The sequence below is a fragment of the Dicentrarchus labrax genome, unplaced genomic scaffold (assembly GCF_905237075.1).
Source record: "Dicentrarchus labrax unplaced genomic scaffold, dlabrax2021, whole genome shotgun sequence".
Taxonomy (NCBI): domain Eukaryota; kingdom Metazoa; phylum Chordata; class Actinopteri; family Moronidae; genus Dicentrarchus; species Dicentrarchus labrax.
Window position 1 is genome coordinate 11232916 of NW_026136713.1, and position 27048 is coordinate 11259963.

Here is a 27048-nt window from a genome sequence, read left to right on the forward strand (position 1 = left end):
AATAATGTGAACTATATATATCACTTTGCCTAATAGGTATTTTTACTTCTGATATGTACAGTATACAGCAATAATATATTTAATGCTATTTTTACACTTTGGTAATGCTCTTTATACTTAGTAAAATATTTGAATACTTCTTCCATCATTAACATCATAAATTAATCATACATAACACAATAAATGGTTTCCTGTTTAGTGAATGACTTCCCACAATTAGATTAAACAAGGAGATCATATTTAATTTCAGTTCAAATTCAATTCATTTTACAGTGCAAACCGGCAGAAAAACAAACAAACAGATAAATGTCCAGGCCAGAGTTTTGTTTAAAATAGTAGCATGATAATGGATGTTATGATCTGTCCAAAAGACTTAGTGGATAAACAAGCACTCAGTCCCAGTAAGGCACATTACAAAACACTTATTACCAATAAATACCTGTGTTGTGTTTGGAAGACATGACAATGAGGGGGAAAAGTATCTTTGGCTCATGAAGATCATTCAGATAATTCCCTGCCATAATTTGAAGAATCCTACAGGACCAGCTTATTAAAGCACAATACACCAATTCAACAATCATACATTCCCTTAAACTGCAGAACAGATTCATTAATTGATGTGGTTTCCCTTTTTATAATTGATGTCTCTAATATATGTTCATACAGTGAAGAGTAACTGATTACTATTTTTTGAGCTACTTAAAGAGTAATTAGAAAGCAGTACAGGACACAGATAGTGAAAGAAATAGCAAGGGATACAAAAGTATTTTTTTTTTCATTTCATATATAATGCATTTGTAATTCATTATATAGAGACTCATTTTCATTCTGCTGATGCAAAAATAACAGTCGGAACCATCATGATCATTGTGCAAGTGAATTCAACCATTTCATAGCCTAAAGACATTATAATACCATGGTTAGGACAGGGAAACAAAGTCATTCCGACGTGTGTAGTTGTAGTCCAAGTACTCAATAATATACATAAGTTAACGTAACCTTTTGGCAATCCTAACTCATCATTTGGCCGATCATATAGCGGCAGATGCGTTGATCAGAGATGAGAAAGAGAAAGGGCTCAGCTTGTAGCCTGTTCCACTGTAGAACTTGTTCTGAAACTCCACCCTGTAAGAGAGACAAGCAAAGTCAACAAGCAAATACAATTTACAGCACATGATCCAATGTTGTCCACCCACTCCATTTCTCTACATCTCTTCACCAACAACCTGTCTGTAGTTTATTCTAAAACTTTTGTTTAAAAATAAAAAATAATAATTTTGGTGATGCTCTTGTATGATACCACTGACATAGACCGTGACATGACAACATTTTAATCCATGTGAGGATGAGAAAATAAATAAATGTGGATCTTCATGGTTTCTAAATGGTTGGTTTGGCAACCTCTGAGTCCTTTCTGTAGCACCTCCACAAAGCAAAATTAATCCATTAATACATAAGAAATATCAAAATGTAATGTCCATGAAATGTGCTGGGCACTTTCATCCTACCTAAAGGAGGAACCTTCCCTGTCAGTAACCTTTATAAAACTAACTTTTTGTCATATTCACTATATCCTGACAGTAGTACATGAGGCAGATAATCAGTGTAAAACAGTACAGTTCCTGTAGCTTCTCCTAGTGCTCCTAATGGCAAGAGTCCACCGGGCCTGAGTGAAAACAACCAATCAGAGCCGACAAAGATGGTTGATGGTTGAGTTTCATTCCCAGGTTGTCAAATACCTGTTGCTTTGGCTCCCAAACCTTTAAACCAAAAGGTCAACTTTACATGCAAGATGGAAAACTCAATAAAAATAAGTAAACTGCCATGACTGCACATTGATCACCCCTGTCACATTGGTCAGGTGACTAGGTGAATGGACAACAGAGTGCAATGTGTGCAACTGTATAACTTTGATAAGTGAAACCCAGGACTCCTCATGTATAAGGAAGGTCTGTTAACATTTAGTTCAAGCCTAAATTACAAACTACTGTATGATGAAAAACAACAACAGTGCAGAGCTTCATGTGAAGCAGAAAGTCTAAGATCTCTCTGTGTACACAGTTATGTTGAATAGTGCCATTAGTTATAGAAACTGGCAGGCTAAGAGTTTATGTGATTTAGGTGAGACTGAAGATGAAGTGCAGTTCATATTTTATTGTTCATTAGACAACAATTTGAGGGCTACACACGGTGCATTTGTTATTATGATAAGTTCTACTGGTTGGATGATCAAAACTTGAGTTGTGTTTTAGGAAAGAAAATTTTCTCTGTGGCTTGTTGGGACAGGAGACAAAGTTCCTTGTTTGCAATGTAATGTTGAAGTTCTGTACTTGTCTGTTCATAATTTCTGTGGGTTTGGTGTCTTAGAAGTTCATAAATAACATAGAATATCTAGCTAACCCTTTTAAACATGGACTCTCAGTGTAGATATCCAGCCTACGTATTTAATCCTGCTTTGTGAGACATGGCCATGGACGTTTAGAGGCAACCAAGACCATCGGCATAAACCTTTAAAATTAAGCAATCCAGTATTTTATAACACCTTCTTCTCCTTCCTCCCATCCTTACCAGTGCAGACGGAGTGCGTGCAGGAAAGCGGAGAGTCCCTCCATAACCAGCAAGATGGAGATGGTCAACACACCGAAGAAGGCGAAAACCACAAAGAGGACTGCAGATCCCACATAGCCCTGCCACCTCAGGGCAATACGCATCACCATCACCCACAACACCTCTGACAGCTCTGCGGGAGACAGACATAACTCACTGTGAGACAGCCACGTGTGTATGAATAACTGGCTGAAAAAAGAATAGTGTGTTTTAGAGAGGAAGTCTGTGTGTGTGTGTGTGTGTGTGTGTGTGTGTGTGTGTGTATCATGTGAGTATGATGGTGTGTGTGTGTGTGTGTGTGTGTGTGTGTGTGTGTGTGTGTCACTAACGTGCGTGTGCCAGACTGAGAGCCCAGAGTCGGAGGTAAGAAGCAGTGTTGGAGATGCAGCCCAGGCAGTACTCTATGGTGTGGATGGCTTGATGCATGAACACGTCGGCCGCATCAAACTCCTGCAAACAGAACAGTTTAAAACACAAGAGTCACAACATCACGTGCATCTCTTACCAGATTTAATATGTTTAGGAAGTTACTCAGGCTTCTCCCTTACCTCCTCTTCAACTGTTCCTCCCTCCACCTCCCCCTGACGAGTGTTGATAGAGCCTCCGTCAGCCACCAGCGGACGTCTGTCTTCCTCCTGATGAACAAAAAATCATGTCAGAAAATACATCCAACTCTAAAGAAAGGGTTAAAGTTCCAGTCGAACACAGACTCACCACTTGACGTCGTCTTTTCTTGAATGAGACGTATTCACACATGGGTTTCCCTAGCAGGAGGACCGGGACAGAACACAGGGCCAGCACCACCAGGACCTTCTGCACCACAATCTACACATGGAGAGTTACAGGAGCAGCTGTTAAGCCTTTGAGCAACACATGCTCACTTTAGCAAGCTATAACACTGGTGTTTTGTGCAAATTATTGTCCATTAATTATAAACAGTGCATGCTTTTCACTTCTGCAAACCATTTTCCAAAGCATACCATGGGGTTTTTTTTTAGGTTTAAGGACTTTTATTTTCTACCTTCCAGATGTTCATTGGTTTCAGTTCATATCTGTAAAGTATGAAAATGAGCTTGCAGAGACATGAAACATTGATATTATTCCTCACAGTGAAGCATTTCATTGTCCTTTCGTCTTGTTACATTATTGTCGTTTAAAAAAAAAAAAAAGAGCAAGAATTAATCGATTTGTTGTTTGATCCATAAAATATCAGAAAATGGTGAAAAATAATGATCACTGATTCCCAAAGTGACGTCCTCAAATGTTCAGTTTACTGTTAAGAGGACTAAAGAAACCAGAAAATATTCATATTTGAGAAGCTGAAATCCGAGAATTAATCAAATATAAAAAAGGTTGCCAATTAATTTAAAAATTGACAACAAATAGATGAATCGATCTCTGTTGTTAATGCAGTTAAAGCATTGATTTTTTAAAGAAGTCTATTGGTGTGATCACGTGTTTATAGACATTCTATTCGACATCTGAGGTTTGAGAGTAAACTGCCAAACAATGTATGGTAACTTAACAATTTTGGATAATTTTCCAACATATCCTGGAAAAATTAAATAACCTTGACAAAAGACAATACAGACTAAATGTTCACTGTGATGGGTTCCATGTCTCAAGCAGGTTTCATGCATCTTCAAGGTGAGTCTTCCAGGAATGTAGGAAAATGCATTCTTCAATATAAAACCTATGGCATGCTTTAAAAATGGCTGGTGGCTATGTCATGCATAAGCAACCACACACACACACACACACACACACACACACACACACACACACACACACACACACACACACACACACACACACACACACACACACACACACACACACACACACACACACACACACACACACACACACACACACACACACACACACACACACACACACACACACACACACACACACACACACACACACACCACACACACACACACACACACACACACACACACACACACACACACACACACACACACCTGTCCTGTATAGAGAGGTGGATTCTCTGGGTTGTCTGTGAAGAGGAACATGTCTATGAAGTGGATAAGTATACTGGGAGCGATTTTGGACTGGGCAGGAGTGTAGGCGATCCACTTGAAGACCACCATGAACACCAGATATCCAAACAGACACACCATGAAGAACAGTTCAGGGATCAGCACAAAGAACACACTGCTAATCTTGCCAAAGTGCCTGGAGGGAACACAGCAACAACAAGGGAAAGCAGGAGTGAGGAAATGTGAAGGCAAGTCAGAATAAATATAAAAAGAAAAAAAATTGACCCAAAACATCAAGTAATAGTAGTAATTACTTACCAGTAGTTGAAGAATGACAAGCAGACTCCAAAAGTCATGTGAATGACACCGATGACGACTGACATCTTCATCTTGTACGAGTTAAGGAAAGTTAGTTTGTTGTTGGACAGCCCCCAAATCTGACAAAGACACAAAACAAGAAAGAATTAGGATGGATGCAGCGACAAACAAGATGACAGCATGAAAGAAAATGGAGTCATGAAGGAGGAGGAGTGTGACAGCCATACCGGGTCAATGCCAAATGGATAGGGGCTGGTGAAAACACCAGACACAACAGGATCCATGGATAAGTACTGGTTCTCTGCCAGGACGGATGAACTGGAAGAAATAAAATATGAATAGGTAAGATGGACAATAAAAACAGAGTGAGAAGACTGGACTTGAGGGTATAAAAACATCCTCACTTCCATATGTTCTTCTCAAACATCGGGCCGACGTGCCACGATGAGCTGAAGGTAGTGAGGCCTCTGCTGAAGCACTCGTTGTAAATGGCGCCCGTGTAGATAGAGAACAGTCCCATCAGCAGAATCAGATACCTTCCTCCAAACATCATCCTCCAGATCTGGAACACACAGACGGATGCTCTTTTGTTTTAGAGTTTACATCTTACTTAAGAAAACATTTCCTTATGTTGAGCGCGCGCAGTGTGTGTGTGTGTGTGTGTGTGTGTGAGCAAATGTCCTCTGAATTACCTCGTTGTTGTTGTTCTTAAGTTTGGGGTCCTTTTCCTCAAGGACCATCCAGAGGGCACCGAGAGTCATCAGTAAACCGTGACCAACATCCCCAAACATCACAGCAAACAGGAAGGGGAATGTAATTATGGTGTACACCGCTGCAGAGGCATTGAGAGGAAAGACTCAACTTTTAAAAACTGCTGTGGCTTCTGGCAGAATAAACTTTTTAGAGCCCAACTAGACATTGGCTTATTGCAGACATATTGATATCGACATATATGTCATCCAATATGCGTAGTTTTTTTCCAGTATATAATGCAAAAAAGTGTTTTTACAGTATTTATGTTAAGCTTTTTGTTTTATTTATTATTTATTTTCTCAGTGTTTGTGTTTTCTCATTTCTGGAATTGGTTGATAATGTAGCCTGTATGTAAAATGTAATAAAGACAGCAGCCTTATGCAGTATATCTTCAGTCTATTTTCATTCCAGCTCAAAATCAGCCATAATATCTTGTAATTTGGTGAATTTCTCCCCTCTAAAATCAGTATCGGTCTCAAAAAAACAATATTGGTTTGGCTCTTATGCTGCTGTACCTGGATTGACTTCACGGTAGGAGGCCACTCCGTAAGCATCGACAATGTTTTGGAAACCAGCTGTGAAAGAGTTGACGGGAAACAGGGTGGGGGGAGGTGTGGAGGAGGGCAGGCGGTTGTAGAAAGAGTCGACCCCACTGCCGCTCTTCCGCTGAGGACAGAGAAGAGGGTTGGATAAGAATGAGGAGTGTGAGAAACAAGGCAGATTTGCACATCTCCAACTTTTCCATGTTTTTCTCTACTGTCTCACCCCTCCTTCTCTCAGAGCACTTTGCAGCTCAGGCAGCTTGGCAGTGGGACACCAGGCCTCAGCGATCAGGCATTTGTCGGTGACGGAGGGGCTGCAGAGATTCAGCACCATCTGCACCGCCTTACACTTCTGTACCCGCACCTTCCACTGGGGCAGCACAGCCACAGCCCGCATCAGCAGCTGCTGCAGGAAGGACTCGGTCTGTGACAAGACCTGGAGAAGAAGGAAGTGAGAGTGAGTGCATAAGCAACATGTTTCGAAAGTACTAAGCATACAAAAAAAAGAAAGAAGAAAACCCACATTACTTCTATTTTTGTGCTTTCTAGTATTTTTAGTTGTGATATAGAAATGACAAAAGAGAGCGTAAATCCTGGTGATTGCATCATTGTTCACTGTTTTTATCATTATGCGCTACACTTACTGATTTAATGTCTTCAATTCTGCCTTGAAGTCCCTGGAGAATCTCCTCTCTCTCTGCAGTGCTCTCAGGGTATGCAAATGTCTGTGTGCGGAAACTGTGAGGAAAGGGGAAAACAAAAAGATATTCAACAGCTTCAACGGACACTGCAGTGTGGAAATCTGAACTGATCCACGGGTATATACCCACCAATCACATATCTTCTTGACTTTCTGTCCGATCTGATCTCCCCAGTAGGAAATGAGGAACACTGTCCATTGCACCATTTCCCCCTGCAAACAAAGAATCCACTTTGACAAAATATCCACAAATCCCTCATTAGATGTTACATAATCATCAGAGACTTTCCCTGAAACAGAAATAACTTTCACATCTATCTCTCAACCATGATCCTCCCCTTCTCCCAGTTCCCACCGTGTCCGGGTGCTCAAGTCGATCCCCCATTTCTCTGAAATCCACAATAATATAACCGCGACATGCCCGCCATAACAACCGTTCAAATGATGGGACCTTCCAAGGATGGACCACCCCTGCCACAAAACTGAGAGAGAGGAGATGCAGTGGGAGACGTGTTAAATGTAGATTAAAAACTCATACTGGCAACCCTCTTGTTCCCAAGCCAGACTGAGCGAATTGTGCCCCTTTTTAGTAAATCAGAGCTACCTGAGGTGGACATCTTGGCGGTTATCAAACAGGCCCTGGCTTTCCAGTACAGGCGGTGGTGGTGCCTGTGAGAAGAATTTGTTTGTAGATTTAGTTTACAGACATTTGTTTGCTCACTCCAGCACCGTAATTTAAGGAAAAGTTCATAAATGATGCCAGAATTGTTGCAGAAATGTAGTGTTTTTTTTCCACCTGCGAGGCTGTGAGAGAGTGTGTCCTGGTCAAGACTCCTCGGTACTGACAGAGCTGGGTCAGCTGAGCCCGGAGGCTGTCTCTGTTTCTTGAGACCTAAGTTAGTTAAAAAAAAAAAAAAAAAAAAACACACAAAAAAAATGTCTCTCAAGCCAAAAAGTTCAACCTCTTTTAGTGCGCTAATGAGACAACAGAGGCTCGTCTATAATTTATCATGTCAGCATCGTTTAAGCGCTCACCTCTTTGAGCTCTCTGGCCAGCCTCTCACATTCCTCCTCTATGGTGATGAGTTCACGGGGCTGAGGGGCCAAAGGTGTCGGGCACGGAGGAGATAGGGGACCCTGCAAGGGTGGAGACAGGGAGCGATTGATCTCCTGCTCCAGGAAGGCTGAAAGGGCAGATAAAGGAGGTCAGAGCAGGCAGGAAAAAAATAAATAAAATAAAGAACGTGGACGAAAATGTTTGTTGGGAATAATGAGTCAGTACTTACTAAATGTTTTCTCAAGTTCCTCGCATCGTCTGACCTCACCGACAAACTTCCTCTGGAAGGCGTTCACATTGGGATTTAACTAAAACATGAGGAGAATGGAGACAGGGTTACTCATCTGATCACTATGAGGAGGAACATGTTGCTGTGACTCAGTGACTCAAAGCAGCCATCAGTTCACCATCTGACCCTAAACTCAGATTCAGCTGTAAATAGATCAATTACTGTGCATTACAGAGAATTAGAACAATGATCGGTTTGTGATATGAGCCAAAACACACAAAAAAACATGGGGAAGAATTTAAGGCATAAATGTGGTCAGACCAATTGCACATTCTGGCCCAAACAGTAGCTAACTAGTAGAGCGTTTCACCACAATATCACAATCCAAAAGTTACTCACGTCTCTAAACTCAACGAGGCCCAACTCTCCCAGCTCACTGACACAGTTGTAGGCCGAGCCGGACTGAAGGAAGAGCTGCACCAGGCACACTTCCTCACTGCGAAACATGGAGCCCATAGTTGCCTGCACGACAAAGTACTGTCGTTTATAGTTGAATGAGAGGAGGAGGAGGAGGAGGGTGGAAGTTAGGACAATAAAAGCCTCTCAGTGACAATAGAGAAGCTTATGAGTGGAAACTGAAAAAAAAAGGGGAAGCATCAGCTCCTCCTGATCATCACAGGATCAGGTGGGATTTCCATTCTTACAGAGGCATCTTTCTGTCCATTTTGCAAGAGTTTGTTCATTTGTTAATAAAAAAACACTATGATACACTAAAAAAAACAAATATACAGTCAGTTACCAGTTGAAAGAGTAAAACTAAGGCACTGCAATAAACTCATCTCATACTGTTCTGGAGAAGTGTGGATTGAAATGTTGTGTCTATTTTGAAGGCTGCAGTTTGCAGTGGAGCTGTACGGTGTTATATTTAGACTAACTTCATTGATATAAAAGAGGTGGAGGAAATACCACAAAAAGCACCAAAAACTACAGCCTCCAAAATGACCAAACACTTTTTTTTTTTTAACCAACAAAACAACTGAACATTGTTTAGTGTATGTATTACAAGTGAATGCATCAAGTTGTAGGGACTGTTACTTAAATAAACTTTAAAGGGAATCAATACAGTTATTTCTAAGGTAACTTTGGCATTTCCTTTAACAAACAATAACCCTCCTGTTTCACCTCTATCATGTCTGGCTCTGTCCATACATTTCTTTTTCTTTTTTCCTGTAAAGTTTCGTTTTTAGTCACACGCCATGACAATGAAACGAGGCTTAACGATTAGAGATCGAACAAAGGATGTTAAAAAAAAAAAAAAACATTAAGTGAAACATGATCGATTAGGGTAATACCACGAGGAGAAAAGACAAGTTGCTCACGGATTTGATTCAGCGTTAAATCGTTAACAATAGCGGTGCACACACGGTGGATAGAGACAGAAAACAGCCTCATGTGAGCACAAAATGAGGCGGAAATATTACATGTCTCACCTGTCTGCCTCCTAAAATCCGTCGGACTCCAACCCCGCTGTCTTTCAGGCTGTCCAGGCACCGTACCGACCGACAGACAGGTGACTGTCTGTGACACAACAGACGTGTTTATGAGAACTTCTCGGTACTGGTTCACACTTCCCGTTCGGCAAAGTCACGTTACTGCGGCCTCACGTGACAGTTGACGTTCGTCTCTCATTTGGCCACGAGAGGGCCCCGAGATTTTAACGTTACTTAAATGGCGGTAAAAGACGGTAAACGTTAGTTGTTGTTTGTGTTTTTTTCGGACCAGTCGATGGTCTAACGTCTAACGTTAGCTAGATGATTATTATTATTATTATTATTATTATTTAATAACAAACGCTTAGTTAATAGATGTCATGTGTGGCGCTGTTGGTTTTGCTAAACACTAGTTGCTAAGCGACGCCATAATTAAATGAGTGGCATGACTCTCATTTAACTGTCCGAAACCTTTCCGCCGTTCAGAAACAAAAACAACAAAGAAGAGCAGTGAATTCAGATTTTGTACTTTCAAGAGCAGCGACATCCGAAAAGTTTCAGAAGTAAGAAAATAATGCATTTTGTGGTATTTCCTGGGTTTAATTCTATGCAATTAAATATCTCCATACTTATTTTTAAACTTATAAAAACATAGCCTGCTTGGGATATGTTGTGTTCAGTTACCATATGGAAGATTAATACAATTACATCTACTTCAAAAATTCAAAATGCATTCCTCACTGTATATTTCTGCATTTCCACATCCAATTAATCCAATTAATTAATGGCATACTGTACCACGAATGCAGTTGTGACTTCTACACATCTGTATCAGCTGAACGTAAAAGGTCTTCTAGTATCAAATTGCACATATACATCAATTTGTAATAGAGCTCACACATAAAAGTAACAAAAGCAAAGCACAAATTTTAGTGCACCAAGGGAGACTCCTACATAAGCATACTATTTAGTTTGAATTGGATCACATGGCCTCTGTGGGTTTACTGAGCACTGTGTGTGTGTGTGTGTGTGTGTGTGTGTGTGTGTGTGATCATTTTAATTCCAGCAGAGGACCAAACAGCCCCTCTCTCAGTCTTGATCTGACAAACAGATGAATGGCCATACAAAAGATATTTCATTTTATTGTAAAAGGGCTGCGTGGCAACAGGTAAAATAGCATGTAATGAGAAATATACAATTGGAAAAAGACAAAAGTTTAAACGGAACAAATGAAACAGGAAATGAAATTGAAGGGAGGTCAAAGAAGACTAAAAATTTTCACAGAGGAACATGAATCTCACACACCTGTTTATTATCTGCTTAACTGTACTGCACATCACTACAGGTGTATTTTATTCTTAACCCTAAAGATACTTGATGAAGCTGGTCTACATTAAGAATTAAAGCAGATTGTGGTCACACCAATTATAGCTCCCAACAGTGTACTACAACACGTTGGAGTTGTATTACAAGCAACTTTAGATCCCCCACACACACACAAAAAAAAAAACAAAGCCTACAGTAAAATCATATTTGCTGGTAAATCACCATCTTCTGTATCTCATTTCACATCATTTACACTTCAGACTTACAATGCCAACAGACATGTTATCCTAAACATGATGCTGTGGTTCTTACAGCCGACAATTGTATGGGATCTCCTGGACATGAGGACAAACACTAATGAAGCAAAGTTAGCGGTGATTTTTTTTCTCTCTTCTTTTCCTACAAAATGTAAGTCTATGCCAAGTCAGTGTCCAGGATAGTGACTGCTCAGACATAGAGACCATTCTATACTCCTCTCAGTTGTCCTCCTCCCTTCAGCCTGAAGTTTATTCCTTTTCTACAAACTGTAAAACTTTAGACTTCTGTCCATTCCTGCAGAGGTCAGGAACTGCGCGTTCTCTCCAAAGGCCACTCCAGTCACCAATCCTGTATGGTCTACACATAGAGAGTAGAAACAAAAAGGTCAATGCTCCAATGTGACATACATACAGGACGAACATTTCACAAGAGATTGGCATTTCCTCCTCCTCACCTGTGAAGTTAAGGACCTCAGACCACTGCTTGCAGATGTAGACACGGATATCAGATCCTCCTACAGCGAGGTAGGTACCGCTCTGGTCAAACACGAGGGACTTCACCTGAAAACAGAAAAAACAAAAAGGAATGAGATTCAGAAGCACAGAGGAATGAGAGGTTGGAGAACAGAGGAAGGAGAGGTTGGAGAACAGAGGAAGGAGAGGTTGGAGAACAGGAAGGAGGTTGGGGGAGGTTGGAGAACAGAGGAATGAGGTTGGAGAACAGAGGAATGAGAGGTTGGAGAAGAGGAGAATGAGGTTGGAGAACAGAGGATGAGGTTGGAGAACAGAGGAATAGAGGTTTGGAGGAGAGGAAGGAGAGGTTGGAGAACAGAGGAATGAGGTTGGGAAAGAGGATGAGAGGTTGGAGAACAGAGGAAGGAGAGGTTGGAGAACAGGAAGGAGAGGTTGGAGAACAGAGGAATGAGGTTGGAGAACAGAGGAAGGAGAGGTTGGAGAACAGAGGAAGGAGAGGTTTGGAGAACAGGAAGGAGAGGTTGGAGAACAGAGGAATGAGGTTGGAGAACAGAGGAAGGAGAGGTTTGGAGAACAGAGGAAGGAGAGGTTGGAGAACAGAGGAAGGAGGTGGAAAAAAAGAAAGGGAGGTGAAAGGAATGAGGTTGGAGAACAGAGGAATGAGAGGTTTGGAGAAGAGAGGAAGGAGAGGTTGGAGAACAGAGGAATGAGGTTGGAGAACAGAGGAATGAGAGGTTTAGAGAACAGAGGGGGGTTGGAGAACAGAGGAAGGAGAGGTTTGGAGAACGGAGGAAGGAGAGGTTTGGAGAACAGGGGGAGAGGTTTGGAGAACGGAGGAAGGAGAGGTTGGAGAACGGAGGAAGAGGGGGTGAACGGGGAGAGGTTGGAGAACAGAGGAAGGAGAGGTTGGAGAACGGAGGAAGGAGAGGTTGGAGAACAGAGGAATGAGAGGTTGGAGAACAGAGGAATGGCAGCAAGGACAAGAGAAAAGATCACAGCCAATGTGCTCAATAACATCTTCGTATCAACTGAGAGACTCTTAAGTCTTCTTAATGACATGAAATGTGTTTATTTGCTTTGTTGTGAGAGTCAGAAGCGAAGATTAATACTTTCATGTCTGTATGATAAATGTGATACTAGAGCCTTAACATGGTTAGCTTAGCTTAGCATTAAGACAGGAAGAAGTGGTAAAACAGCTAGCCTGGTTCTCTCCAAAGTTAAAACAATCCACCTACCAGCACCTTTAGATTTGACTAATAATTACATTTTATCTGGTTCGTTTCACACAAGGTGACGTCAAGACATCATGATGCCACAGCGCCCAGCCAAGAAATAGCTTCTATCTCTCTGCTAAGATAACTTAAACTGCCTGCAGCTTCTTTCTTCACAGACAGACATGAGCACAGTAGCAACTTGACGCTAAGCAAACAAACCTCCAAAAAACTTTTAACTATTTCTTCATATGAGAAATACCTGCATTTATTTACCTCATAGTTGTTGTCCAGGGTGATGGTCTTGAAGTTCTTCAGTTTCCTCAAATCCCACAGTTTCAGAGAGCTATCCTGGGCACCTGGAGCGCAGCACAAGGATGTTACACAATTAAATATAGTTTCCAAAAATGGAGGACTTTAGATGTTTAGTTGGTCAGTGTACATCTTAATATGATTTGTATTTTTCTGCAACATTTCCACCTGATGTAATTCACTTTGCACTGCAAACATTGGCAGCAACAGTGTGAAGCTGCTGTTAGTAGCTCTAACCTGTGGCCAGATAGTATCCGTTCTCAGAGAAAGCAATGGAGGTGACGGGACCAGAGTGGCCTGGGAAGTTGGCCACGTTGGTGCGCTCCTTCAGATCCCAGATCTTGATTTGGGAATCAGCCGTCCCGGTGCCAAAAATAAGACCATCAGGGTGGAACTGAGCACAGGTGAGAGCTGTAGGGACAGACAGAAACATTAACCACCGGGAGCAGGGAGACACTTATTGAGATTGCCACACAAGTTAACATAGAGACACTTACCGCAGCCAGCACTTTCATCAGTGACTTTGGTGAGGACTCTACCAGTCTGGATATCAGAAAAGGCCCAGTACTGCAGGACAGTAAGGAAATAAAATGGTAAAAGGTCAGTGTGGTGAAGCAATTAACCTGTGAAGAGATCACTTTTACTTCAGTGTTAAATACAGCATAAAGTCAGTCAGTATTTTTATCAAGCAAACACACACCTGATCCTCAGAGGAGCTGAGCAGGTAGTCCCCAGTAGCATGTAGGGAGAGTCCAGTGACACCTCCCTCGTGGGCACGCACCACCTGGACACAGTTGCCCCCGGCGACGGACCACACACGGATGGTGTTGTCTGGAGATGCAGAGAAGACCACAGACTGGAGGGGAAAAGACAGAAAGGGATGAAAAATGAGTAAAAATATCAGATCCTACTTAGCAGGTCTCTGAATAATTCAAACAGAGAGCAGTGCAGTCACAGGATTGGTTTTTTGAAATAAAGATTTGACTATTTTTTGTCAGCGACAAAGAAAACATTACCTGGGATGGATGGTAAATGACAGAGGTGACCTTCTTGGTGTGACCCTTAAGCGTCGCCACAATCTGCTCCTCGTTCTTGTCAAACACCACCACGTTCTTATCAGCTCCACCTGGGGAACACAAGAGAGAGGATATCAAATAAAAAGCCTTCAAAATGGCTTGTAATGTGTAAACAAATGACAAAAAGATGCAGCTGAGCACTGGAAGAAATCAATGTACCGGTAAGAACTTTGTTGGTGTCTGAGGGACACAGATCCAGAGCCAGAATACCAGGGACACTAGCACTATGAAGACCCTGAAGACAACAAGGAGCACATGTTAACATCAACTCAATCAAAGCACTGTTTCAGCCTTCTGATTAAAGGGGTAAGAAAATGTAATTTATACTCCAACAGACACTAATCTATACTTACAGCATGCGAGGCCACCTGGCGGTATTTGCTGAGATCCTCAGCTCTAACCAGCTCCTCTGGGACAGTTTTTCCTCTCTGGAGAAATACAGATAAGCAGTTAAAGGGTGTATGACGGTATATGACATAGTAACACAACTGTTATAGAAGAACAAGTGTCACACATTGAGATATTACAGCAGAAATTAGTTAATAAAAGAGCCATATAATACCTTCTTTCTTTCTGTAGTGAGGATGGTAGCTTTGTCTTGGAGCTGAAAACAGAGAAAAAGCATATTGAAACAATCTTAAGACTTGCTAAAGAAAATGGAAAGCTTATAGCCCAATAATGACGTATGTAGGTAAATAAGTAATCTTACCTTCTGGATGATCTCTGGGGTCATTCCCACCTGTTCACTGATCTCCATAGGCTCTCCACCAGCACCCTGAGATACAGACAGCAGAATAAGAGGTTATTAGGAGAGGTACAGCAAAAGAATACCATAAGCATTTCTCAGTATCTTATTAACTGGAATAAAAAGTTGATTACTCACTGCTGCAGCCGGCTGAGAGGCGGGAACTGCCTGAGGGGCAACCAATCCAGCTTGGGGTTTGAGTGTGGCCAGAGCTGTAAAGAGGAAATGGACCCCATAAGAAAAGAATGCTCTCATAATATTGTCTATAAAACCATGTGGGTGTAGAGTGGAGCAGAATCTGGAGAGTGTTGATGTGCTTTACAACTGGATGTACGCCCTGCAACAGAGGACACACAAACTGCTGCCAACCAACCTTCTCTCGCAGCGGTGACCTCTTTGGTGAGTCGAGCGATGACTCTGCAGGCGGCATCGTGTTGGTAGAGGGCGTGAGAGAGTTCTTGGCGAGTAGTCTGTAGCTGCTGCCGCAGGGTGAAGCTATGAAGCATAACAGCATCCTAGTGCGGAGAAGAGACAACAGGGTTAAGGAACATCTCATATAAACTTCAGAATAATCAACTTGGTACATAATTCCTGAAGATATTTTAATATTTTGGTGCATTTTATGTCTCTTTCAGTCAAGTTGCACGGTGCTCTACTAAAGCACAAAGTAATTTAAAAGATTAGTATATTCCCCAACTAAGGTTGACTAGTGTGCAGAATACTTCCTTCAAAGCAAAAAAATAAATTAAAAAAACCACCAAAACCGAAATTCTGGGTGATATTATCAGCGTGATGAAGGTGTTTTGTTGTGGATTTCTCCTCGTTGGTTAACTACACTTACCCATTCATCTTGAAGGGACTTGAGAATGGCGGGGATGCTTGTTGCTGATGGTGCCTTTGGTCTAATAGGATGGGACACTAAAAAAAGAGAAAAAGTTTTAACAATCTTGATAGTCAAATAATCATTTTTAAAGCAAATAATGGCAAACATTCTGTAATTACAGCTTCTTGCTGCTTTTCATTGTCTTATGTCACAGCAAACTGAATATTTGGGGGTTTATTCTCCTGGTTGGATTAAACAACCATCATGAAATCATTTTTTAGGCCTTTCAGATACTCTGACGGCCACATGTTATAAACCCAATGATTTATTAAAGAACATAAAATCAATAAATAATTTAACACCACATCAAACTTCACCCTGCAGACGTGAACACAAAAGATGAATGAACCTTTTTACTTTAAACGAAACTGGACATTATGACCTCCACGAGGATTCATTAAAAACTTACGTTACTTTTTACACATTGTTAACGAGGTGTATCCAGTAGTTGAGTGCAGATCTCCAGCTGCTCCCAGTCCCTCACATCTATCCCCAACTAGAAATATCACGCAGAAGTAGTTTACCTTTGATATCTACGAGCTGTTCCTCGGACAAGGGTTGTCCGTTCATCGGGTCCGTCCCATTCTCCGCGATGTATTTCTCAATCAGCCTGCGTTCAAACACCTGGTTGGACACCGGGGACACACACGGGTGCTCCGGGACCTCGTTGGAGACTAGAAAACAACGCAAACACAGCTTTAAAAAAAAAAAAACACACAACACGAACAACAAACGCGAACTATCCGTGAGGTAGCGGGCGGCATTGCGTGGCCGCTAACGTTAGCTTAAATGAGCTAGTAGCGTTAGCGCGCTGCCTCCGTCGTATGAATGAATTCAACTTTAACTTACTTGCACAAACCAAAGCCATCTTCCCGACGCAGTCCGTGTACTCTCTTCTGGAGGTTGAATTACGCTCGTCCTGTATTTAGATGGTTATTACCGCTAATGTACTGACTTTGCTTATGTTTTACTCGATTTGTAAGTAACACGCTGTCTTTTCATTGCCGCTACAAACGGGGTTCTTCTTCTACGCTTTCTTTCCGTCTGTGAGCGTCCGAGGCTCACAGGTCCTCCACTGCCCTCCACCGGCGGGACAAACATACTGCTCTGATCAATACACCAATAACTGGTGCAGAAATGATGGGTCGATAGATAGAAAATTAATTGTCAACAATTTTTTACGTTGATCAAGCACATTTCTTAATGTACAGCTTTTTAAGATGTGAATAGTTTCTTTGGATTAAAATCTGTTGAATTGTTTAGGTTTTGGATTATTATTATTATTAATAATAATAATAATAATAATAATACATTTAATTTATAGAGCGCTTTTCAAGAAACTGAAAGGCACTTTACATAAGTTAAAAGGAAAAGAAAAAGGTAATAAAAAAACAACACACTAAGAAATTATAGCTTTATCTACAACACTCAACAATGAATTATTCATTAAAAGCACTTCTGAAAAGGGGGTTTTGAGCAGTGATTTGACAGGAGGTTGGCTTCAGAAGAGCAAAGGCTTCGGGAAGGAGTGTGGCGATGGACCAGGTCTGCAAGGTGGGAGGGGGCCTGGAACGATTGTCGTTTTATATACAAATTATTCATTAAAAAAAACCTTCCACACATGAATCAGTAAATGGAAATAATGCTTTGTGACGGCCAAACATACAGTATATTGGAGAAAAACCATCTCATATGTGTGTGTTAAAGATATATTTTATTGTTTGGTAGATGACATTTTCATAGTCCAAAAATATCACAAGCAGCAGTCAAACTATTTTGTCACTAGAGTGATTTGGTAGAACAATATTATCCTGTACACAGATTAATAGGATACTGGTGGAACACGTTACTTTTTACATAATTATTACTACAATTACCTCAAGGGCAAATACACTATATCATTGCAAAAATCAATGACCTGCAGTACAGACATTTAACATAATAATTAAATGTTGTTGCAGCCAGGAATGGTTAACATTATGGATAGAGAAAAACACACCAACTAACTCTCTATTACTGTACAGTACTTAGGAATTCCCTTTTGCAAACTTTTGTATCACAACTCTAATTTCTAGTAGCCCTAGAGATCACACTACTCTCACAAACATACATGTACCATCACTTAGAAAAATCCAGTGCAGCTCATATTGGTCCTGAGGGTCTGGAGGTAGGTAACAGCAGGAGATTTCAGGAGCATCATCAACGGTGTCGAGAAATATATTATGAGATAGGAAGGCTGATGCTCAAACTCATGCTTCAGATAAAATTACATGACAAAAGTGACATGCAATATTGATACTGAACCAGTAAAACTAAGATAAGATGCAAAAGGCACAGGTGAGGTTTATCTTTTTCCGTAACAGCTTCACTCCATTTGAAAATCTTAAACTGTAGTTTCTCGGTGCCTTACGTTTCTTCTTCCTTCATTTCAGCTCCAATTCTGTGTTTGATTAGAAGTTCAGTTTTTCCGAAGTGTAAACACTGCTGGATTCAGAGGTGTCCATATCTAGTGGCAGTGTGGAAAAGTACTCCTGTGTTCTGCTCCAGCTTTCTTTGTTCCCAGCTTTCTTAATCTGGAATTGGACACAGTCCTCAGAGGAGTGGAGGCAGTCTGAAGCCCCAGGCACTGGAAAGGAAATGCTTTTCTCTTCCTCATTAGATGTGTCCTGCTAGGAAGGAATTAAGACATATGTTTAAAAGATATTTCACTCTGTTAACGGAAAAATACTCACAGTTTGAGTGTAGTATTACCTCAGTAGTTGAATTATGAATTGGGGAGCTCTCAGCTGCCAATCGGTGTCCTTCCTGGTTCTGAGCTCTTGGAGTTCCTACCATTACCGGACTGTAACCCTGGAAATAGAAGCAGCAGCACACAAGCACATATGGTTCATGCACACAGACACAATTTACACTAATTTAATTCAGTTAATCGGCCTTACAGAGTGAGTAGGACTGGCTCTTGGAGTCCATTTTCTTGGTGTTCCATGCTGCTGAGAGTGACTGTAGAAGCCTGAGGGCTGAGTGCTGGGTTGGCTGTAGTCCTGCACAGACAAACACACACAGACACATAAAACTCAGCACAGCCACTTGGTTTGGTAACACAGCTGTAGAGACTACAAGGGGCAAAAAACAATACACATTTCTTTATTTTTTAACGGATTTGAGTCAAACATGCTTTGGGGTTTTTTTTAGGTTTTTTAGGTACCTGAAATGTGCAACCATATCACATCATATGACGTACAGATGGGTGTTCGACTGAGAAAAAAAGAACAGAAACTAGACACCATGAAACACAAGAACCACTTTAATGCTCCTTGTCATAGATTCTCCAAGTGTTTCCTCATTTGGTGTTTTGATGATGGTGGAGAGTGTCTAACACTGTCCACAATCTCTCATAGATTCTCACGCCCTTCCTCTCCCCGCACACTCTCTATGGAAGCATCTACATTTGCTATGTTTATGATTACAGTATAAAAACGCTGTCACATGGATTAAATCACATATGCAAAAGCCAAAGAGGTTGTCCTGTAATGGTCCTTTCAATGTCATATGGGTACTTATGTTCCATACTCTCTCTAACTACTCACATGGCATACATTGTCTAATAACCAAAACGAGGCAAGACCAGATTTATTTTTAAAACATGACAAGAAGCTAAAACCTTAGACCTTATGTATTAAAGGACCAGTGTGTAGGGTTTAGTGCCATCTAGCGGTGTAGTTGTTGACTGCAACTCCTTTGCTTCACCCTCCCTTTCCAAGCCTGAAGGAGAAACTATGGTGGCTGTTCTGGGCTACTGCAGAAACATGGTGGTAACAAAGACATAGCAATTCTTATTTTCAGATGATTATACACTAATGGAAACATACATGTGAATATTATATTCCATTTCTGACAATAGATCCTCCTAAATGTTGCAGAGTGGACCTTTAATTCTCCTGCCTGCACAACTACCTCCACCGATAGGTCCACCAACCGGATTCTCCTGATTGTCTCACCTGGATGTTGACCCTCGGAGGGTTGGCTGGCGGCGCGCGGTTTCCTCTGAGGCAAGCGATGATCTGCGTGAGGCTGCAGTATGGGTATCGCTTCATGAACAGGATGAAACCGGCAAGGGACACAAACATGCCAGAAGGGACAGTGATGGACTTGAGAAGTGCTCGCCATCTGCCTCCCCTTTCTGGAGAGAGTAGAGTCACAGAGATGGGACGGATGTCAGTATGAATGGCGTGAGTGAGGAAGCAAATAATTCAGATACAACAAAACAACATTTAAACACATGCTGTCACTCACCGATCACCTGCAACGAGGTGGAGGATACCAGGTTGCCATTCCCATCTCTGATTTCATACAGCCCATCGTGCCTTGAGGTCAGCCTCGCTATGACCACCTCATTGATGGTGCCGTTCCTGCCCAGAGAGATGAGGCCCCTGTAGCGCATGTCATGGTCCGTTATCTGGCCCTCGCGGATCAGCTGCACAGGGCCACGAGGGGGTTTGGGGTCAAAAGGGCCCAGGGAGGATTCATCAGGGTATCGAGTGGGGGTAAAAATGAGATGGGCATGAGGGATAGGAAGAAAGAGGGGCAGGTTTAGAGACTCCTTGGTGAAGCGGGTGACATTAAAGGAGCGCCCTGCATCCACATGCAGGATAATGAACACAAAGGAAGGAGTGCAGATGAGAGGGTGTCAAATGGAAAGGGAAAGATAAAATATAAATGTTACAGTTGACAAGATCCTAAAGTTAAGAAGAAATTCATCCGTCAGTCTGAAAACTCTTATCCTCGGTCTCTGCTCACCGCGGACAGTGAGGGTGCTGCGGGACACGACCTTCCCCATGCTGTCTCTCACAGTGTAGTTGCCTTGGTCAGCTTGCGTCACTCTCTCAGCCACCCAGACCTTCCCGGACCGCAGCAGGCGCCCCCGCCCCACGTTGCTGGTCTCAGGGTCTGTCCGGTTCCACAGCACAACTGGCATGGCCTCAGGTGGAGCACCCCGTGGAGAAAACTCCAGTAGGGAGCCATCTTCAGGGATGTTGTGCTCAAAGTTCTCCCCGTAGTTTCTGTGGTAGGACTTAATGCACTCTGAAGAAGGATGAAGGAGTGAGGGATCAGAAAGAGGCAGAAGGAATGATCGACAGAAATGGAAAGAATATATTTACTCAAAGTGTTTCAATTTTATGCTGCTTTATACTTCCACTTACTACATGTCAGAGGGTACTTTTAAATCTAATACACTGAAAGTTGTGGTTAATAAATACTCTTAAGACTACCTTTTGCAAAAAGAAAGCATATGATAAGCTTCAAATATAGAATGCATTTTTGAAGATTAAACCTGGAGTGCCCTTCATCTTTGCCTTGTAACCCCTGACAAAAAAGTGGTGTATATTTGTTATATTTCTGAGGGTTATGGGTTATTAACATTTTAATCAAAGAGACATTTCCTCTCTAAACTTCAGAATAGATAAAAGTTGAATAAATGAATATGCATTTGTGTAGCATAACTTTCATCTTTAATCATCTCGCAACCCCTCAAATTAGTCTTGTGACCCATAAGTTGGGAACCAAACTACCTGACTGTACATGAAGAGGCCATTTTCTGCAGAATGAGTACTTTTACTTTTTCTTACTTTAAGTACATTTTGCTGATAATACTTTTATTGAAGTACATTTTGAATAAAGTACTTTTACTCATAATTGGGGTGTTTTTACTTTGAAAAACAAGAAGAGGAAACTATCACACCTGAAACAGTCAAACGAACAGTCTCGTAGGTGAATCCAGATGACAGTTTGATGGCATAAAGTCCCTGATCACCGTGAGTCACTTCTTTCAGGACTAACATCTTATCTCTGGTCCACTCAAACCTTGGGTCCTTCACCTGCAGATGTAAAGTAAATAGGTTTTGGAAATCTGTACATGCAACAAACAAACAAAAAAACACAAGCATCTGCACACTCACGGTGGTTTTGTCCAGCAGGATACGTCTCGGCCCCTCAGAGTTTGGTGTAAAAGTCACCATTCTGGATGTCGAGTACACAGGCAGACGAAATTCCTTCCCGGCACACACCATCTGGGCTTCTTCTCTTTCGCCTGTTGAAGTGGGGAAAGAAAGTTAGCAACCTCTTCATATAATATGTTTTGTAGGTGAAGGATGTGTGACATAAATGTGGGATTTGACTCACCCAGTACGACCCAGCCTGCGGGGGAGAGCAGATTCAACATGATTACCTTCTCCAGCACAATGCTTAGAGCTCACATACAATGAAATGTCACTGAGGAAACTATGGTACCACTTTCTCAATAAAGTTTATAATTACACTTGTATTGGGTTTATAAGTAATGAATGACTTTACTAATAGTTAATAAATCATCATTGTTTTTCAGTCAGGTTTTAGAGCTCTACACAGCACCAAATCAGCCCTTGTTAAGGTCGCCAATGACACTTTCTGGATTTTCCTTGCTATTAGATTTGAGCGTAATTTTTTGATACTTAGACAGGTTATACAGAACCATGATATTCACTGTTCCACTTAATTCCACTAACAACCACTTGCCTCACTAACTGAATGCTGGATGTCCCAAAACTTCCCAAAAATTAGTAATGATAAATCAGTCATTCTTTTCAGAGCTGTAATGTTAAACTGTAATTTTTAATTTTTAAAATCATCTTGATGAACAAGTCAAGAAGGTTATCTAGTCATTCTTTTTGTTGTTATATGATTTGCTAGTATAGTAGTATTTTCACCTGGACCAACCAGCAACCTGGATTAGAACTAGCACCAAGATATATGAACATGTGGGGCACCAGGAGAGCTCTCCTGGTAGATCTGGCGCCCCATGTACCAAGGCTGAGTCCTTGCTGCAGTGGCCCAGGGTGCGAGTCCATGCTGTGGCCCTTTGCTGTATGTCATCCCCACTCTCTCTTCACCCTCCCCTTCCCGTCACCCTTCAGCTGTCACTATCCATTTAAAAGGTATAATAAAAGTTGGGTGCCCGGTTAGCTCAGTGGGTAGAGCTGGCGACCCATGTGCCGAGGCTGAGTCCTTGCTGCAGCGGCCCAGGGTCTGAATCCGACCTGCGGCCCTTTGCTGTGTGTCATCCCCTCTCTCTGCCCCCCTTTCCTGTCTGTCTTCAGCTGTCCTATCAAATAAAGGCAATAAAAGCCAAAAAAAAAACTTTAAAAAAGAAGGTATAATAAAAGCATAAAAGCCCATATTACATTTTCATATTCCCCAGTGTTTCCACTTTTCAATCTCCTGTGTTTGATGATCTCATTGTTTGTTTTTCCTTTGCCTCCAGTATTAGCTTTTTTATTTTTCTAGTTTTTAGCTCTTTAATTTGGCACTATTATGTACTGAACCTCTAAAAAAAAACACAACAATGTCGGTATTTATCAGGAACAAAGTCAGGAAAAGGCCGTACCCAGAGGTTAAAAAAAGTAAAAGAATCATATTGTGTAATAAAAGTGCCACTTTTTCCTGACTTTGTCTTTGGGAAATATTGAACCTGGAATTGACTGTTTGACCTCTGATTTACTGGGAAAGAACTGCAGATTATAATTATTATTAGACTGTAATTTATTTAACAACAACTTGAGAGATTATGTTAAAAACCATTTAAAAAAAATAAAAGTAGGTTAATTAATACCTACTTTTATAATTGCATTTGCATTTATGATTGTACATGACTTACTAGCTCTGGCTGTAGGCTTCTTGATAATCGGGATTTATTAATGACTTTATTAACATTTAATAGACAAACCAATGAGGGTTTATCAACATAAGTTGGGAATCAAATGAAACCTGGCAGTCCAGTTGTTTTCTCATAGGAATGGCTTGTAACTGCTTTATAAAGCATTAATAAATAATTATTTAACAATTATTTAAGCCATTACTTACAACGTATAACAACCTTATTAAAAGAGGTGACAACATTATACTCAAGCACTTACCCACAGTAAGAGGAAGGGTAAAAAGGGCAGTGAGTAGGACAGAGAAGGGCATCGTCTCCTGTGAAGACAAGTCAGATTGTTTCATCTACAAACAAACAGTGGACAGCGACGCACACTTGTCTTGTCATTTATCCCCACCCACCGACCCATCCGTCCATCCGAGCCCCGGGACAGGCGAGCATCCATCAACAAGCCACACAGCAAGAGGAGCTGACAGACAAGTGTGGTGATTTATCACCGATACATACATCCAAAAATAATCAATACTGTCACAGTCCGACCCCCCCGCTGTTAGAAGTCATGTCCACTCAGGTGTCCAACACGTCCCCCAGCAGCCGATGGACATTCACAGCAATAACGAGCAGCATTAGACCACCAGTCACTGTTAATATAGGCTGCTAATGACAGTGTGGGACAGGTTTCATCTAAACTCACCTGCAGGATGTGCGAAGAATAAACCCACCGCTGTATATTTATATTAGTAAATGTTTATGTGAATGGGGATAACAACGTCCTCTGCAGAGCGCGCATGCGCATTGGTCCCCCTCTTTTATTTATGGCGATGTTAGGTTGTATTCTCAGCTGCTGCTACGCAACATGCGTCACATATTGCGTTATGTTTGCCAGCCCGCGGGTAGAAATACGCTATTAGCGCACAGTGACAAGGTGTGGTATTTCTAATGGGCTGTGTGCCAAAAATAAACCTAAAATGTTCATGACAGATGCACACTGATGATATTTACTCTCCAGAGAAATGTACTGAATTACAGATGTGAGGTAGCCAATATTATACTTGTGACTCTTGTGATACATTTTAGGCTCATTAATAAGAGTAGCCAGTTGAAATTAGCTTCATCTCGACAAACTACAACAGTAAAGTGCTAAATATGCATCAGTGATAATAATCTAATAAAATCATTTATAATTGTATAACACTTTCCTATCTTTTATCTACTTTTTCAATCTAATGGAGTTTTTTTTATATTGCAGCCTATTACTTCTTCCAGCACTGACCTTATTGTAAAAGGTATTACCAATAATCACAACAGTTAAGAGTCAGGACCAGTTTTAACCAATTTCTAGTTTCACATCAGGTGTTTATACAACTAAAAAAATAACAAACCAGCAAGACTTAAACAATTGTTACATTTCAATATGAATCGTGTTACTTGGTGTCTGTGAAAAGCACACTGAGAAACACATCTCAGTGACACAGTTTTACAATTTAACTTTAGTTTGTCCACTTTATTTAAGTGAACAAAGTCCTCTCACTTATAGGGATGATTTTTCTTCTTCTACTGACTAAAATGTAAGTGTGCATAACAAAGGAGCGGATCCTCATCACCAATCCTCCCACTGCTGCCTTGTGGACTGTTACTTTTATCCCTCAAGGGGAAATTAACCCCATAACATTAATGAAATAAGGCAATCTGTACACAGAAGATGACTGGATCTCAAGGCCTTGTAGAGGGAGGATTCAGGTTGTGTGTGATCGCACAGGCATTTATCCTGTGGAAAGTGAAGATGCTGACACCTTTGAGTTCAGAGACTTGCAAATCAACGTGGCCCAGACGGTGCTGGTGGAGTTAAAGCCTGGTGAGCAACACAGAGGAAGAATGTATGAACAAACTGTTACTGATGATTCAAACTTTGACTTCATTGGGGTGGTGGGGCACCTAACTATTGCTATAAAGGGCTAGTGTGTAACATTTTAGAGGATCTATAGGCACCAGACCTAGGGGGTTAGGGTTAGGGTAACCCTAACCCTAACCCCTTACAAACAATTTCCAGTCACATTTTCAAGCTTTCTGATTTACTGTAAGTGCATGTCAAATTCATACCAAAATATTTCACAAATGCTGTAACTAAACTACAATAAATAATATAAAACATTTTGTCTAAATTGAAACAAGTTTACATGAATTCAAAAGGAAGGTAACCCATTACAAATAAACAAAAAATTGGCTTAACTTAAAATACTAATCAAAATAATAAAACTTAAAAGACACAATTACTTTATAACCTTCATTATGTTGAACTGCCATGTTTCTACGAGAGATGTTCTGATGCCGATACCAGAATCGGAAATTCTTTTGGTAGTGCCTAAAATGCAATATTTGATATCAGTGAGTTTGTGACTACATCCCAGCAGTATCCCATTTGCCATAATTTTCCTGAAATCATGATCAGCCCTACTCTGACTGACTCTGACAAAGTTTTTACTGGAGCCAAGCAATGCAACAGTGATAGCAATCACACAATACACAAACAATAATATATGCAGTATATATATATATATATACTGCATATCTAGTTATTAAAGCATATGTATGGGAATGGTAAACAGTATCTATATATAGTTTCTACAGTAGCCTTTTGCATTTAGCCACCGTAGTTTCTCCTCCATGCTTGGAAGGCAGGTGGTCTTCTGATAACTTCACCACTAGATGTCACACAATCCAACTCACTGGCCCTTTAAGACAGACTAAAAAAAAGAATTGACTGCCTAGGACAATACATTTAAATCTGAATATCTCACACTTATTATAAGTCTGGATATGTCCTTTCTTTCAATAGAAATACACCCACAAATGAGGTGTGATCAAAGATTGAGGCCAGTACAGTTTAGAGTGAAGCAGTAGAGGGTAGGAGGAGTCAAATCAAGACATAAATCAATTCAAGTCTTTTCCTATTGGGCAATTTCTTAGGTCTTGCTATTTTTGCTTTTTTTCTTCTTCTCAGGTGAGAAAGAATAAAGCTCACTCAGTGTATCTCCATGATGTAATTCTTTCAGCTGTTTCATCCGTCATAATCAGGATATCAGTCTAATGGGTATTATTACTATTATTATTAATAATAATATTGGAAAACTGACCTAAGTATCAAAAGTGTTTCTTCATTGTTACACGCAGAAGATTTTAGTGTTGGTGTTTTTGTTTTGATTGTGGTTTTAAGTTAAAGTGGCCCCAAGGGGAAAAGGTGATGTTTTGGTGTATGTAGGTGAGTCTTCCAAAGGTGCAGGAATGAGCTACAATGGTTGTGCGTTTTGCAAAGAACGTGAAATGCGCCTATCTAGTGCTAGTGTTTGGTTTCTCTTATTTGGACTACTGTAG

At 41.0% G+C, this 27048-nt stretch overlaps 3 protein-coding genes and 1 long non-coding RNA gene across 6 annotated transcripts; 1 reads left to right on the plus strand and 3 right to left on the minus strand.

The window, feature by feature from the left end:
* Nucleotides 1–221: 221 nt before the first annotated feature.
* tcirg1b (T cell immune regulator 1, ATPase H+ transporting V0 subunit a3b) lies at nucleotides 222–9867 on the minus strand. Of its 2 annotated transcripts, none has more exons than XM_051419619.1 (21): nucleotides 9703–9867; nucleotides 8612–8734; nucleotides 8213–8291; nucleotides 7962–8110; nucleotides 7723–7818; nucleotides 7531–7595; nucleotides 7282–7408; nucleotides 7057–7139; nucleotides 6871–6964; nucleotides 6450–6662; nucleotides 6200–6350; nucleotides 5624–5763; nucleotides 5336–5493; nucleotides 5159–5249; nucleotides 4932–5050; nucleotides 4596–4809; nucleotides 3322–3432; nucleotides 3156–3242; nucleotides 2937–3057; nucleotides 2569–2740; nucleotides 222–1125 (listed from the first exon to the last, which is right to left on the minus strand). In XM_051419619.1, exons 2-21 carry the CDS (start codon nucleotides 8726–8728, stop codon nucleotides 1032–1034), a joined length of 2481 nt encoding a protein of 826 aa, XP_051275579.1. In that variant the 5' UTR covers nucleotides 8729–8734; nucleotides 9703–9867; the 3' UTR covers nucleotides 222–1031. The 2 variants fall into 2 exon arrangements, with proteins under 2 accessions (XP_051275579.1, XP_051275580.1); XM_051419620.1 differs by having other exon boundaries at nucleotides 8612–8749; nucleotides 9703–9855.
* A 951-nt stretch (nucleotides 9868–10818) lies between these two features.
* prpf19 (pre-mRNA processing factor 19) lies at nucleotides 10819–17026 on the minus strand. The gene is made up of 16 exons (XM_051419632.1): nucleotides 16836–17026; nucleotides 16511–16660; nucleotides 15945–16021; nucleotides 15477–15618; nucleotides 15242–15315; nucleotides 15068–15133; nucleotides 14921–14962; nucleotides 14712–14786; nucleotides 14518–14593; nucleotides 14299–14408; nucleotides 13983–14138; nucleotides 13780–13849; nucleotides 13520–13693; nucleotides 13247–13329; nucleotides 11741–11846; nucleotides 10819–11643 (listed from the first exon to the last, which is right to left on the minus strand). The coding sequence occupies exons 1-16, from the start codon at nucleotides 16852–16854 to the stop codon at nucleotides 11546–11548; spliced, it is 1518 nt and encodes a 505-aa protein (XP_051275592.1). The 5' UTR covers nucleotides 16855–17026; the 3' UTR covers nucleotides 10819–11545.
* Nucleotides 11842–12744, plus strand: LOC127374411 (uncharacterized). Its single transcript, XR_007887028.1, has 3 exons — nucleotides 11842–11924; nucleotides 12212–12257; nucleotides 12642–12744. It is a non-coding gene; the product is annotated as an uncharacterized LOC127374411 (long non-coding RNA).
* A 653-nt stretch (nucleotides 17027–17679) lies between the features above and the next one.
* On the minus strand, nucleotides 17680–24476 carry LOC127374399 (uncharacterized). 2 transcript variants are annotated; one of them, XM_051419631.1, is made up of 11 exons: nucleotides 24371–24476; nucleotides 23936–23993; nucleotides 22167–22181; nucleotides 21944–22074; nucleotides 21727–21862; nucleotides 20784–21068; nucleotides 20280–20618; nucleotides 19985–20166; nucleotides 18926–19027; nucleotides 18738–18836; nucleotides 17680–18652 (listed from the first exon to the last, which is right to left on the minus strand). In XM_051419631.1, the coding sequence occupies exons 2-11, from the start codon at nucleotides 23985–23987 to the stop codon at nucleotides 18437–18439; spliced, it is 1557 nt and encodes a 518-aa protein (XP_051275591.1). In that variant the 5' UTR covers nucleotides 23988–23993; nucleotides 24371–24476; the 3' UTR covers nucleotides 17680–18436. The 2 variants fall into 2 exon arrangements, with proteins under 2 accessions (XP_051275591.1, XP_051275590.1); XM_051419630.1 differs by having other exon boundaries at nucleotides 17680–18655.
* Between the last annotated feature and the right edge of the window lie 2572 nt (nucleotides 24477–27048).

What these genes read in the sequence shown, in the direction of transcription:
- prpf19 (XM_051419632.1), bottom strand. An exon ending in CCCCAGAGATCATCCAGAAG is followed by an intron (nt 14,963 to 15,067) that starts GTAAGATTACTT and finishes CTCTGTTTTCAG; the next exon opens with CTCCAAGACAAAGCTACCAT. An exon ending in CCCTGGACAACAACTATGAG is followed by an intron (nt 11,847 to 13,246) that starts GTAAATAAATGC and finishes TTCTGTTTTCAG; the next exon opens with GTGAAGTCCCTCGTGTTTGA.
- tcirg1b (XM_051419619.1), bottom strand. Translation starts at nt 8,728, where the DNA reads ATGGGCTCCATGTTTCGCAGTGAGGAAGTGTGCCTGGTGCAGCTCTTC. An exon ending in GGAACTTGAGAAAACATTTA is followed by an intron (nt 8,111 to 8,212) that starts GTAAGTACTGAC and finishes CTGCCCTTTCAG; the next exon opens with CCTTCCTGGAGCAGGAGATC. An exon ending in CACGCACTCCGTCTGCACTG is followed by an intron (nt 1,126 to 2,568) that starts GTAAGGATGGGA and finishes TCTCTCTTACAG; the next exon opens with GGTGGAGTTTCAGAACAAGT.
- LOC127374399 (XM_051419630.1), bottom strand. Translation starts at nt 23,987, where the DNA reads ATGCCCTTCTCTGTCCTACTCACTGCCCTTTTTACCCTTCCTCTTACT. An exon ending in TCCTGCTGGACAAAACCACC is followed by an intron (nt 21,863 to 21,943) that starts GTGAGTGTGCAG and finishes TTACATCTGCAG; the next exon opens with GTGAAGGACCCAAGGTTTGA. An exon ending in CACCTCGTTGCAGGTGATCG is followed by an intron (nt 20,167 to 20,279) that starts GTGAGTGACAGC and finishes TACTCTCTCCAG; the next exon opens with AAAGGGGAGGCAGATGGCGA.